The sequence below is a fragment of the Glandiceps talaboti genome, chromosome 2 (assembly GCF_964340395.1).
Source record: "Glandiceps talaboti chromosome 2, keGlaTala1.1, whole genome shotgun sequence".
Classification (NCBI taxonomy): Eukaryota; Metazoa; Hemichordata; class Enteropneusta; family Spengelidae; genus Glandiceps; species Glandiceps talaboti.
This window is the reverse complement of record NC_135550.1, coordinates 17,752,375-17,767,840: the sequence shown is the minus strand read 5'-3', so window position 1 is coordinate 17,767,840 and position 15,466 is coordinate 17,752,375. Positions and strand designations below refer to the sequence as shown.

Below are 15,466 nucleotides of genomic sequence, written 5' to 3'. Positions count from 1 at the left end.
TATACTTTAAATTAAGTAAAACCTTGTAAAGTAAAACCTTCTAAAGTATAGATTGAATATAGGTAAAACTAGTAAACTGTGGTTTAAATATAAGTAAACACCTAATAAAGTGTAGTTTGAATGTATAAGTAAAAACATAGTAAAGTGTAGTTAAAATATATATGTAAAAACCTATTAAAGTGTAGTTTGAATGTAGAAGTAAAAACCTAGTAAAGTGTAGTTAAAATATATAAGTAAAAACCTAGTAAAGTGTAGTTAAAATATATAAGTAAAAACCTAGTAAAGTGTAGTTTGAATGTAGAAGTAAAAACCTAGTAAAGTGTAGTTTGAATGTATAAGTAAAAACCTAGTAAAGTGTAGTTTGAATGTATAAGTAAAAACCTAGTAAAGTGTAGTTTGACTGTAGAAGTAAAAACCTAGTAAAGTGTAGTTAATATATATAAGTAAAAACCTAGTAAAGTGTAGTTTGAATGTATAAGTAAATCTAGTAAAGTGCAGTTTGAATGTATAAGTAAAAACCTAGTAAAGTGTAGTTTGAATGTAGAAGTAAAAACCTAGTAAAGTGTAGTTTGAATGTATAAGTAAAAACCTAGTAAAGTGTAGTTTGACTGTAGAAGTAAAAACCTAGTAAAGTGTAGTTTGAATGTATAAGTAAAAACCTAGTAAAGTGTAGTTTGAATGTAGAAGTAAAAACCTAGTAAAGTGTAGTTTGAATGTAGAAGTAAAAACCTAGTAAAGTGTAGTTTGAATGTAGAAGTAAAAACCTAGTAAAGTGTAGTTTGAATGTAGAAGTAAAAACCTAGTAAAGTGTAGTTTGAATGTAGAAGTAAAAACCTAGTAAAGTGCAGTTTGAATGTAGAAGTAGAAACCTAGTAAAGTGCAGTTTGAATGTAGAAGTAAAAATATAGTAAAGTGTAGTTAAAATATATAAGTAAAAACCTAGTAAAGTGTAGTTTGAATGTATAAGTAAAAACATAGTAAAGTGTAGTTTGAATGTAGAAGTAAAAACCTAGTAAAGTGCAGTTTGAATGTAGAAGTAAAAATATAGTAAAGTGTAGTTAAAATGTATAAGTAAAAACCTAGTAAAGTGTAGTTAAAATGTAAGCAAACACAAGTTCTTTCTTATATCAAAGTATGAATTCACTTCAGGCAATTTGCATTTGTAATTCTTTACTCCCTCCTCAGGGTATCAAAACAATGCCAAAGGTCTGATAAATACTAGCATATCATATTTTGTAAACATGTACTTGCACTACGTCCGATATATACCAGTATATTATTTTTTATATTTTGAAACATTTACTTGCACTACCTGTGCACTGCATTATATGTCGTAGTATATGGAATACATCAATAGATAGGAAAACAACGTTTACAGCTTTTCAGTTTAGATAGATCTTTGACTTGTCTGTTTCTGTTTCCTTATAGAAATAAATCATATCAAATAGAATCCATGTGTATCTGTCAACTTTTTGTGAATGTGTTTCAATATCAGGGTTATGGACAATTCTTCAGGCGAGGCTATATAAAAGTAATGTGGTGTGACGCCAATATTTCAATCAAGAATTTATCGTCGCTGTTAATTTCACCATTAACAAATATCGAGTGTAAATGAGTGCTGACACTACAAGTTTGAAACTCATATTTGTTAAGAAAAGTAAAAATGTGATTAGTTTGTGGCCGACTTTGGAGATGTAGCCAATTGAGCAGTAATACTAGTGCAAAAAGCAGTTGGCATGCGATTTTTCAGTGGGAGGGACACTTTTGTATTATTCAGGGAGGGAGGGGGGGGGTACAACCAATATTTCAAACAGCCAATATTTCAAACAGCCAGTATTTCAAACAGCCAATATTTCAGTGGGAAAAACATTGTATGCCAGCTGAGTGGGTAAAGAACGAGGGAAGGCATCAGCAATTCGGGAAGCATTTGCGTGCTATTAATATGTGTAGAAGTGGAATTTTTTTTAATGTAATGTCCCAAGTTAGTCTTCGGTGTTTTTATGGTGTTATATTAATCTAATGGCAAATATAAAGATCTTTTCTTGAAGAGATGGTGATGATGAATAATTGGGAGAGGGTAGTGAGAAGTATGCCAATATGGGGAGAAAGGGACACACATATTTCCAGGCAGACGGCTTGTGGATCCAGTAGGAGTGTATCTCATGGAATGGTGCATCGGCAGGCACATCCGAACAGCTTTCTAAAAGTTGGAAGAGACAGGTGTCGTCTCTGTCGCAGCAAAAAGATTCTGTCTGAAGCATCTATTCAGTGGTACCCATGCAGGTACCTGCTGCTGTATTGATTGTCACTGGGTGAAGGGTAAGAGTGAAATGCAGAGGCAGGAACGATAATTGCTCATGGGAGAGAGCAAGTCGACACCAGAGATGACTTGACAGTTGCCTGTATGAAATGGTTCAAAATTTATAATATTGCTTTACTTCTAATGTTTATTTCTCAAATAAAAACACAATGATCAGTTACAAATAATAACTAAATAATTACGTTAAAAATAATAACTAAATAAGTAAATATATAAATATAAATAACGGAATTAGGTTGTCTTGGAACTAGTCAAGTACGTTTCCACTTGGTTACAAGTGTCCAACAAAATTGTAAGAGATCTGGTTATCCTTCTTTCATGAACTACTTGCACAGTTCAATATACAATGGGGTAAAAATAATCACATTACTTAAAAGTTGAGAAGGATGAACTATATATGGTAAAACATGATGAGTAGAATTGGAGAAAAGCATATGACAAACCTGGTTATTCGCTGAGCTGTATAGCTGTTTAAAACGGATTCTACATCCTACATGCTTAATGCTGTCCGGAATACTCTTCAAGACCATTGTGGCAGTGTAGCATACTTTACTTTGAATTAACCAGCTTTGTGTTTACTCCTTGGTGTAACTAAATCTTTCCAAGCACTTAATTGTGTACCACTAGTATGAATGATCATTGTAGAAAGAAATCACTAAATATTCCTGGTAGTCTAAGGGGCAGGACGCCATGCACAAAACCTGGAAAAGCCGTATTTCATGCTTTTGCCTAACATGCCAAGTTTCCTAATATAAAAATAGCGCCAATAGCATATTGTGGCACAACTGTACAGTTTATATATAGAAACCATTTTAAACATATACAAAAAATTAATTTTATTTAAAGGAACTTAACGGAACAGATGCAGCAAAACAACTCAGGAATGATGCAGTAAAGGAACTTGGTAGTGATGCAGCGAAACAACTTGGTAATGATGTAGTAAAGGAACTTGGTAGTGATGCAGCGAAAACAAATGAATATAAACATGTTGTAAATCAACTTGGTAATGATGCAGAGAAACAACTTGGTAAAGATACAGCATAACAGGTAACCTTAGATACAGCAAAGGAAATCAGCAAAGTTGCAACAAAGATACAGCAAAACAGCAAAACAGCCAAGTAAAGGTGCAGCAGCAATGGAAGTCACCAGAGGTACTGCCACACATGTTTCAGTGGAAGCTGGAAAGGATGTTGCCAAGAAAGTAACTATGATCATAGCCAAGCAAGTCACCAATGATGCAGCAAGCAACCAAAGATTCTGTAAAACTTCCTTCTAAGGAAGTAGGTCAGAAAGACATTAAAGTAGCTTCGACCAAAGCAAGTGAAAATGTAGCAGGGCAAAAGCTGCAGCAGAACAGGTGACTTCTGATGTAGCAAATGAGATTATTATGTAGGCAGCTGAAGAAATAGCAAAGAAAACGGATGAAGGTGGAAAGGAAGTCATGAACGATATGGGTGGAGAATTGGCAACCACAGCTGGTGAAACTGCACTGGCTCCTGATGGACTTTTTTCAAACAGTAAAGACAAGAGCTGCATTTGGTGTAATCTTCACCCGAGGAATTTTGACGTACCAACTACAAAGTTTGTGGAGGTCTGACGAAACAAGAGAAGGGTGTAAAAGACATGATCCTTGACTTGCCCTGCTGTGGGTTACACATTAGGAAGCACAGCTGGAACAGTTATTGGATGTGTAATTAAAGGTCCCCCGGATGTATTCATTGGTTGACTGGTTGGTTGGTGGAATGGTGCCTGATGGCAAGAGAAAAACACTAGAATTGAAACTCTTTTTGTGATGTTAACTCCATCCATGCAGTGGCTTGGCACGCTCCAAATGTTACCCATGTATGTACTTACTCCCCTCCTCCCCTATCCAAGGAAAATTCCTGAGATGTAAACTTGTCATCAGGGCAGTGAAAAGTTGTTTCATTTACCAAAGTTGTGTCAACATTCATGTGAAATCTATTTTTATGTGTAATAATAATTTCAGGGGACATTGTGGAAATACTTGAATGAGACATGTAAATGTAGTTACATATGCTAGGATATACAGATTGAAAAAATCATTAAGAGAAACATATTCTTGACGACTGACTTACATTCATTGACACAGATATAGGTCACAAAGACAGCTTCACTTAACAAAATACAAGTTTCAAACCAGCACTCATTTACATAATAATGACTTTAATCGCTAATGATGAAATAACAGTGATGATAAATTCTTGAGAGGAATATTGGGTGCCACACCGCATTACTTTTATATGGCCTCATCAGTTAAACGCTGATAACATTTTCACAAAAATTGAAACATACACATAGATTCTATTTTATACAAGGATTTATTTCTATAAGAAAATTTCAAGCATCTGAAATGAAGGAAAAGAAACAAATAGAAAATTTGAACAGCTGTAAATATAATGTATGCATATCAGAGATACAAAATTAGGTATCTTTGATGCAGGTGACTAATACATATACCCCAATATTTGGAATTTTTATATACAAAAATATAATGTCTCGTTCATACTTGTTTTCATTTATTGGTTTCAATCAAAATGTAAATAAATATCAAACCTCAAACTGAAGCTGTACCAAATCTTTTGTCTGCAATGAGTTGCACTGCACTGTGCCAAAGGACTGCTGTAAGTGTGTAGTGTGAACGGCATAAAAAAGAATAAGTCAATCTGTGAATATAAACACTTTCTAAATATCAAATTCTAGCATGATTTATAGAAGTTTATTATCTTTTTGTGTGTGATTTCTTTTATATAAGTATATATTACAACTATCGCTAATCAACTCTCTGCAAGCCAACACAGACACAAACTAAAACTACTGTTGCAACATGTTGATATAACTTCATAGCAATGGACATAGATGTCTTAACACTTGCAGTAGGGTCCTGTCTCAGTGATAGCAAGTTTTCCTCAAGTGGCCACAGTCATTAGTGTGTACACTATCTTGTTTACAGGGCGATCTAAGGTACCTACCATCACCAACCTGTGTAACCTACCACATGCAACAACCATAGTTTTAACTGTACTTTGTGTCTATCCAAGTTTGCCAATAGTTTGGTTCCCATAGTAACAGAGTAGAGGTTCAAGATGCTACAATAATTCATCAGTGCCATTTATCACTCTTTCTGTTATTTTCAAAAGATTAAAACAGCTGTTTACATTATCTGTGAAAATACATTATTGCATATTAATCAGTGCTTACTTGCACTTGTATGCTCACATGCTAGTCATATTTGCAATACAGTGCAATACTGAAAGGCTGTATACAAATGAGTATGTGTTTGTTCCAAATGTACATGTATACCAAACCATATGAACAATGAAGGTACATTTCCTAGACAAACAATTGGGATTTAACTACAGTGTCATTTTATACTACAGTACATTGCACACATAGTGACAGTAAATGTTCACAAAAAATATAATGTACTAGTATATATAAGACCTTTCTGAAAGGTCCAAAGAGATTCACCTTTCTGAAAGGGTTCTAAATCATTCCTTGTGTCAAGACCATGGCATTGTTTTGATATCCTCAGGCGGGAGTAAAGAATTACAAATACAAATTGCCTGACGTTCATTCATACTTTGATATGAGGAAGAACTTGTGACAATTATATAGACTGTAAATAAGTCTTCTATATTCAAAAACATAGTTCCTAACACTAAATGTGCTGCTACTTGATGTCTAAAATATTGTTCTACAATTTGCTGGCAAGTTCATGACATAAAATATAGCAAATGCGTTACATTTATACTCGTAACATAAAAGGACACAACAAGATTTCAAACTATAGCCGAGATATAGCTAGATAGGGTGTTTGCTGATATATGAACTAAACTGTACTAGGTTTTAATCTTTAACAGCTTTTGCTTAATTTCAAATTACTAATCACCATGTCCAACCATTTCAGCAATGATGAGAGACAGACTCAGTATCAGCACTGATACACCAATAATAAATAAAGACAATGCCTGAAGAAAAATGAAAAAAAACCACACATCATGTTGTTATATGAACATAAGCATGATATTTGAGCATTACCAAGTGTGAGAGATAAAACTATTTTGCAAGAGTGAGTTTTACACTTTAATGAAATCCTTTAATCCTTCCTAGCAGAGTAATATGTAGACAGTAGTTGAAACTTTCTCCAAGGATATAAAGGCCCCAATGCCACAAATGATCCTTGACAATGCATGTCTTCAGCTGAGCGATACAATTTGACCTCGCTGACACTGGTTCCGAGTCTACTTGTGGTCTGATATCTCAAAACATTCATTTGACTAGACTTTCCATCCCACTATCTCCAAATGTTTCAACTCCAATAACCTACTACATCGTCTGAAAGACTGTGGTAGATGTAAAGTGAAGATCTCTTTAATTTCATGTTTGTCTAGTATATCATTACACACATTGTATTGTCTACTTACCATAATTTTCTCTCTAGATTTCAGCGGTTCTCTACCAATACATAGATAAAACAGTGCTGGTAGAATAAACACCAATCCTGTTGATGATGTAGCACCTGAAATGGAATAGAAACAACGTAAACACCATGTCAGCATGTCATATGGCCTTGGATGAGTAATTTAGAGTACAGAGTAGCTGGTCATTCACATTTTGATCTACAACACTAACTTTTTTTCCGAACTGTTCATTTTGTTTTCATACTCTCCAATAAAAACACTATGTTGAGTAAGTCTGGACATTGGATAAGAAGTCCTTCTTTTTCATGTATAACTGTTGGTGTTGTTGTTGTCAATACCCAGTAGTACATGTACTAAGTAATACAAAAAATGGTGTTACCATATTGAATTCTTGCCTAGATTTCCAGGTACCAAGTATTAAGTCATTTCAAAACAGACATAATATAGTATAATGACCTGGGATTCACAGAAAACTTTGCATTTCCTGGTTTGCTCTAAAACATCAAAAACGTGATGTCACATAACTCATTACTCCCACCCCCACCAACCCCTCAATGCTCCCCCCTGTCCATTTCATTTATATAAACTAGGTGCATATATTCATCTAGTCTTTAATTTCATTATGATGCATAAGTATGAAACACTAAACTGACAAGCAGATCTGAAATGTGCTATAGCGAGGGATTTGTTTCTGAAACATGGAAGTCCCTTTGCAAGATTTGAACCATACTTGTATTCAAGTAAACCCAGCTGTATAATTAGCGACATGGTAGATAGAGGTTGGAATGTGAATAGTTTGATTATATAGACCGTTTCAAGATTTATTGGAATATCTTACCTGCAATTCCAAAAACATCTTTGATATCAGGAACAAAAATTGCCAACATGGTGATCAAAGTCAGCAAACATACTGTTAATATGACATGTCGGATCCATGAAAAGGGTTTATTTGGTGCGATCAAAAGTGTCAGTGCTTTTCTGGCCTACAACAAAAAAAGAACATGGAAATACTTGAAACTGTGTAACAATATTATTCACTTTTCTGCTTGCTTATTTTCAATACAATAAAAATGTGACAACTGTTTTGCTATATGTGTTTTGTCATACAAGGACACACAGCTGTGTACATGTAGTCAACATATGAATTAGTCTTGTCAGTGTTGAAAGTTTGAAGTCCAAGGAAAACACTCAACTTGGATGGTATTAAGTTAAATAAGTAAAATTTTGTGATATTATACTTCTAATCAATTTCTCAGTATTGTCAAGACATAAAATTCATTTTTCGAGAAAGTCCCATTAGCTGTATGACTACACTTTTCAACTAATTTTATTCTTGTGTTTCATTTATTCATGTTGCTGTACCAACTGAAACCTCATGTTGCGATCATACCAATATCTTTAAAATGTATCATTTGGTTGACTGTATCAAGTACATGGTCTGGACTGTTCACAAACATTATAGCTGTTGAATAGAAATTGCTGTCATCAGAACATTGTTTTATCACTAGTGGACAATTAAAACTTGCTTTGAAGGTACAGAGAAGTCTTCTTATCACCATCAAATTAACATAAAATTCACACAACAGATACACATGGCCAAAGCTCACAGGCAGAGTACAATATACACAAATTAAATACACACACAAAATTTATGAAAAATCAGGTAAAATAATGGTGATATGGAAAGGTTTAACACTTATTTTGAGCACCTCGGAATAACTGATGTTGAACAACCCGGGTATAAAAACCATATTTTTTTGTTTGAAATCATTCAACCTGGCTTATTTGTGGTATATTATAATTATACATGTGCAAGTATAATTTATAAACAATTTGGCAAATGTTTTGACTCATATTTTGAGCAAAACAGAACCAACAAGATAGACGTGTCATGACACAGAACAACCTGGATATAAATCCCATACTTTCTTTCAAACTGGAAAAATAATTGCAATTTTACAAATGTTTTGACTCATATTTTGAGCAAAACAACCAACAAAATAGACTTGTGTCGTGACACAGAACGACCTGGGTATAAATCCCACACTTTTGTTCAAACACATTCAACTTGACTTGTGAGTGGACCTTAAGCTTACTTACAGGGAAGTGGAGAAGTGGTACAGTTAATGTAACAGATATCAGCACAGCTAGTCTGACAACTAGCATCAATGTGTCGTGAGGATTATATGTCATATAGCCCTCCAGCAGTTCACTGTTGACATTTTCTGAAACAAAGATGAAAATAGACTCAACAAGTACCTCTCTTCAGTATCCCAGTCACAGCTCTCACCTCTCTCTGGTATTCTCTACTGTTTTCTAAGGTTGCAATAATAATCACACAAGTACAGTGGGAAAACGGCTTAGGTAATAAAACCATTTTTATAGTTGATGGGTCATGCAATGTAATTTCTATAATTTTACTTTAAATTAATATATCTCACAGCATTAGAGAGAAATGTGGAGTTGAGGCTATGTACATTATTATTACACATTGAGCCACACCCATATTATGTACACTGGCACCCAGGAGTACCTTAGAATGTGTCTAGGAGACAATCTCCCTGATAAACAGAGTTCTTATAAAAAAAAATATATCAAAACTTTGCCAGAAGGTTGAGCAGTTGGTGCTGTTTTTTATTAGATGGCAAACTAACCAGGAAAAGATTGCATCACGTGTACTTTGGAAGTACATGTTAACTTACCATAGAAAGTGAGGTATCCAAACAATGCAGAAAACATATACATGGTGAAACAAACAGCTATAGACACATACACAACATTTTGCATTCTACTCTTGGAAGGCCTGCAGAATGACAAAACAGATATTTATTTATTTGATGTTTCCAGTCAAACACAATGGATAATCTGACTTCACTCTGTTTGACAGGTTAAGAAGGACTATATTAAGGCTCGGTAGTGCCCTTATGTGGACAAGGACCTAATGTATTTGTTCAAGAAGTGCTTTTTGAGGTAAGCATTCTGTTTACCACTTGCTCCCCCCCCCCCCCCCCCCCCCCCAATTACCATCACTTACCATGAAAAAAATAAGTCGAGCCAACAACATAGGTTAAAAGCAAAATAACATTAATAATCTAGGGGCATAGTTAAACAGAATTGGTTGAAAAAAGGTATGGATAAAAGTGTGAACAAGTGAGTGTATGTGTGTCTGTGTCTGTGTGAACTCAGAAAAGAAGGATTACTACATAAATTAGTGTGTTTATAATTCCGACACCATTTGCATATCTGTGATGTCCCTCCACCAATCATTCAGACAATATTTGCATATGTCATGTCCCTCTACCAATCACTCAGACAACATTTGCATGTCTGAGCTTCACAGCCAATCATATAAACAGGGTAAATACAATTATTATCATATAGTCTCTGCTATCTTTCCTTTGTGAAAACTTGGCTTCATATTTTACCTTTTCAACTCATCGTATATGGGAAGAACTGCTGTGTGGCAGACAAAAGAGAATGCCATAGTCGGAACTGCAAACGCTGTCTGCAGAAAACAGAAATGTAAAATATGAAAAAAATATGAGACACTCACTAAAATCATGGGATATTGGCCTATGCAAATGATTACAAACAAGACAAGAATTACGACTTAAAGCTAAAATGATGCTGGCTTGGTCTTTCATGCATAGAACATTTTGTATTTGACACAAAGATAGACATCTTTCAACTCTAGAGTAACAATAACGGGACACAACACACGCAGCAGCATTCTTTGCCCAATCACATTGAACACTGATAAGCATTGATATTCTTTCTCAGTGCAGTAAAACCAGACTTCTAATGAAAACATTACACATGGACTTGATGATTTTCATGGCTGCAATTGTTTATTTTCTAACTGATAATCAACATACATGTATCAACTTGACTACTTGTACATCCCCACAGTGCATGGCACCTATGAAATTGTTTCTTTTGCACTTGAAGTTGTCCGAGTATGTGTAAAGAATGTCATGTTACATGAGTGAAACACCAAACCAACTTACAAAATATTAATTATCTAATGAAGAATTATCTAATGAAATACAAAGGTTATAACACACAAGTAGTTCAAAAGTTTTTAGCATAGAGCTTTTGATCTGTCTTGGTCAACATTGTTCCTCATCAAAATGACAAATTCTGTAGTTAGAGCTAACCACTAGGTGGCGGTATGATCAATTGATTCTGGATGTAAGGTAGTTCGATGCCCCGTCTTTGCCTTGTTCTTGGAATTGTCTGATCATGTTGATAGCCTGCCTGCTCTTCCTAGGAAAGGCATCAAACTACCTACCACCGAGCGGACAGCTGTTATTTGTTATTGTGATGTGGATTATTAACCATGCCAGATTGAAAGCTCAACCCAATGCTTAAAACAGTTGAACTGTTAGCGTATTATATATAACATAAGTTTGCTGTTAATTTTACAGACCAAGCTGAACATTTTTTGGCGAAAACCAATAATTAAAACAAATTGGGAACTATACTTACTTCAAGTGACAGGGAGAATAATTTGGGTGTGCATTCGTCCCCTGTACTATTTCCTGACATGGTAGTTGTTGCTGATGTTGATAGACTTGTGATTGCCGTAGTTAAGTCTGTAGTATTTTGTATCAAGAAAGCTGCAATATTCGTCTCTGTAATATTTTCCCAGTCAGTCGTGGGTATGGGACAAGGAAAGGAAAACTTTTTTACAACAATCTGTAAAAAGTGAAACAGAAATCAATTATTTGAGTTTGTACTGTAATCAATCTTTATCTGGCCGAGACAAAAAAAATTCAGTTTTCAGAAAGTCAAATTAATGGAAAGTACTCAATACAAATATTTGAGTCTCGCATCAGAAGATTTACATTCTTATTCAGAATCTAATATTGAGATTCACTACAGTGTGACCACATATACATGTAGGTAATAATAATACATATTTATACAGTGTCTTCCACAATGGATGTTGTGATCGAAACACTCTACAATTATCACCCAGTTACCTATATAAGCACAACGTCCTAAATAACTTCAACTCCCTTGGGAGTATCATCCATTGCAGCCCATATTGTTACATATGTAAAGCAGTTACACAGCAATCTTTATTCAACCAGGTCCCAAATTATACATCTGAATTGACCAGGCACTGTCACATGGTTCAAATCTTGCCCAAATCAAACCTGAAACATATGGCAGTAGTGAGGCTCAAAACCAGCAACTCGCAGATTCCAAGCTGGCCAATCTATAAACGTATGATGTACAATAATTTAGACTTACCACTATGGTGAAGAACACCATGCAGAAGATTGAAAACCCACTGGTGTAACCAAGGAAACCAATGTTGGGTAGGAATGCTAGTGGCGCAATAATGACAATCACCATCAAGAGAACAAGATATTTACCATTTAGATACCAATCACTGAAAAAAAATCAATTTGCCAAAAAATATCCAAAACTGATCAAAGTAAACAAATACAATAGTTAAGTATGCAGTTAAAGTCCACTGAATGTCAAAGTACATTTTGATAAATGTTTTAACCTCCCTTCGTCCAATAAAAGATCTGAATACATTTTTGGCATGGCAATAAATCTGAGGCCTGGAAAGGATGAATACAGAGCATTTTTCCAACTGTTCATATCATAGTCATCATTCTGCTATATCCGTATGACATGAAAGTAGTTTCAGCCCATGATACATTATGACCCCATTTCATCAAAATTGTAATGCGTATGTTTTTCTAACTATCATTTCTGTTTCTATACTATATCATAACTTTCTCAAATCCAACTTATGGGTACACATTGATTGCTCCTGTATGTTTCATTTGAACAGTATTCCTTTGAAGAGATTTGTTGTTACAGTTACACATTTCATTTAAGACAATTAAAAATATACAAGATTCTCAATTTGTTGCCATGACAACCGACCACATTGGTACTCATTGGTTTTTATGTTTAATTAGCAAGATTCAGAAATTGAGGATTTTTAAAAGAGTTGTAGGTCAAAGTTCAAAGTTCAAAGGTCACTTACTCTGCCTCAGCTCCTGCATCTGTCAATGTCCTTATAACAGCTGGTAACTCATTTTTAACAATAAATAAATATGAAGACATTGCTTTGAAAATAAAAAGATCGTGAAATTACAATCTCAAAATATGAAGAGAACAGCTAGGTTGTGTCACTCCCTACAGTCTTGATGGTGATGAAATATAGCTTATGGTACTAGCAATTTTATGACATCCTGCAAACTGAAACTTCTTGTGGGTGATATGACATAAACGGGACAAGAGTGTCAAGATTAGAGCATTTGTGATTTTCCCATAAACCATGGTAATATAAGCCCAAAATGACAACACATATGTCAAGTGCAGTACGGCTTCATTACAAGATTTCAAAGTTGAGAAAGTTACCAAAGTGCTTTTTTGTCATCCAAAATCATATGCACATTTGATAGCAGTACGACAAGTATACTAAAGGCAGAATTAAGCCTGACTAGACTTTTCCTTTAATTTATTTAACACTAAAACTACAGTTTGAAATGCTAGTAAATTGACACCCTGAATAAAAAGTAGTAGTATACATACCTCCAATATTCTGCATTAGGATGGCAAATGTGGCAAGCAACTTTTAAATCGTAACAAAAAAAAAAAAAAAAAAAATTAACACTTGACGCTAAGACACTTGTAGTACTATGGCTGCTATGGATTACATCCATTTTTGCTGCAGTAAGCAAACAATATAAACAGGTACATAAGATATGATTTGTGTTCTCGAATTGGAATTGATCTTCTGCCGTTAAGCAGTAAGTACCATGTTTGTAAGTCTCAGGTAGTTGGGGCATGAAAAAACAGGTTGTGTCGTAATTAATAGATTGAAAGTCTAGGCCAATGCTGATACACATATACATGTAGTTGTTTGATAACAAGAAAACATGTTGTTATCTCTTAGTGAACACACATTTACCTTTCCTGTCAGTCCAAGGGCACGGCTACCTATGTCTTCATATGCTTTAACATTGGCAAGATCACAGGACTTCAGCAGGAGGTGAAGAGAATACGTTGCTAGCAGAGCCACAATGACCAATAATATACTATATGAAAGAGTAAGATTGAGTCAATATAAAATAAACTCCCCACCAACTAATCTAAACTGTCAATAGTGATCAGACTGTACTAACTTGACAGAATTCTTGCCCCCTATAAAGAATTGGGTCAAAAATGTAGGATTACAAGTAAATACATTTGTAACTAAATTTATTTGGCATGAAAAGGCAGTAGAATCAGACTGAACAAAAAAATATTTTGCAGTTCCCATGGGTACGCACTGATAAATGAATGAGGAACATGTTTCAACTATTTTTCTCTCTCACTGTAATTTATGCACAAAAGTAAACAATTTAAATCATTCAATAGCACTCAAAAATACCATATTCTAATTCTAGTCTAAATTTTAATTAAGGAAATGTTTCACCAACCTGAATAAAATGATACCACTTCCTGACATAGCATAGGACAGACCTAGAATTCCACTTCCCAATACTGCATTCATTAAATTAAAAACTGAAATCCCAAATGATCCCCTACTTGTGGATCCCTCTTGAATATCAATCTCTGATGGGTCCTACAAATGTACAATGTTCAGACCTCTTCAGTAAGTAAATGATCCGTGAATTTAAGTTGAAATATATATATGTATTTGTTTTGAGTGGGAGGTTACTAAGCTTTGTCACCATGTTTGCATTTGTTTTTGTTAGTTTTTTTTGTTTGTTTGTTTGTTTGTTTGTTTTTTGTTTTTTTTGGGGGGTGGGGTCACCAAAAAATTACAGCGCTCTGAAGGATAATTCTTCCCCACCTCACTCACGCACACACACACACACACACACACACACACACACACACACACACGCACGCACGCACGCACGCACGCACGCACACCGGAAGTTAAAAGTATACTTCGAAACTTTTGAAACTCGGTAGCATCATGTGATGGTGTAAGTTTCATTTTGCAATTAGGATTTTGGCATTCCTCACAAATATTTCCCACTGACCTCGTTTCAATTACTATCCGTTACACATGTTAAAATACCTCAGAGGACTTCTGAATCAGAGGGGAACCGGTAGATACACCTTCACCGCCTGTATCTTGACCAATATCATCGTGAGGTGCATTTGCCATGTACGCCGCCATCTTGGATTTCTGACCACCTAGCTACATTGTAAATGCCAGATATCCGATATCCGGGTCCACCGGGGTGCATTGTTTTTTCAGCTGCAACATGCAATACACAAATAATGCCTTAATTATATATAAGTTACTGATAAGTAGACAACACGTTATGTACACTGTCTGTTATTATCTAAAATACCTGGTTTCTCTCTGGAATACGATAAAAAAAAAGTGAGGCAAACTTCAAAGGCATGAAGGCGTACACACAAATAGAAGTAAGGGGTAGACCATTTGATATCTGGGGGGGGGGGGGGCTTGGAAGATTGGTGGAGAGTCATTATTTTTTTCCCACCTGCTTGCCTGTGAATTTTTCTCCTTCGCCTATGCTGGCAACTTTTTTTTTCTTTCCTTCTTTGAGATATCCGGATTTTTTTACGTCAATGTTGAACACCTACTTTTCTGTTGCCACTGTTTGGTTTTCGCGCAGGATAATACAGAGAGTAAAAAGATGCTATTCTATCACCCACAGATTATATTTAGAAAACTATATATTTTAAT

At 34.9% G+C, this 15,466-nt stretch overlaps 1 protein-coding gene across 1 annotated transcript; it reads right to left on the bottom strand.

Annotated features, from left to right (window-relative positions):
- Positions 1–4,748: 4,748 nt before the first annotated feature.
- On the bottom strand, positions 4,749–14,929 carry LOC144445010 (putative sodium-coupled neutral amino acid transporter 6). The gene is made up of 13 exons (XM_078134564.1): positions 14,828–14,929; positions 14,217–14,362; positions 13,706–13,832; positions 13,327–13,366; positions 12,776–12,857; positions 12,022–12,163; positions 11,251–11,460; positions 10,188–10,267; positions 9,465–9,565; positions 8,863–8,987; positions 7,601–7,745; positions 6,766–6,860; positions 4,749–6,309 (listed from the first exon to the last, which is right to left on the bottom strand). Exons 1-13 carry the CDS (start codon positions 14,927–14,929, stop codon positions 6,223–6,225), a joined length of 1,482 nt encoding a protein of 493 aa, XP_077990690.1. The 3' UTR covers positions 4,749–6,222.
- Between the last annotated feature and the right edge of the window lie 537 nt (positions 14,930–15,466).

Excerpts from the sequence above, each read along its gene's own strand:
- LOC144445010 (XM_078134564.1), bottom strand. The coding sequence starts at position 14,929 with ATGGCGGCGTACATGGCAAATGCACCTCACGATGATATTGGTCAAGAT. Across the intron at positions 10,268-11,250 it reads TATTCTCCCTGTCACTTGAA|ACAGCGTTTGCAGTTCCGAC; the intron begins GTAAGTATAGTT and ends TGTTTTCTGCAG. Across the intron at positions 9,566-10,187 it reads ATATACGATGAGTTGAAAAG|GCCTTCCAAGAGTAGAATGC; the intron begins GTAAAATATGAA and ends GTCATTCTGCAG.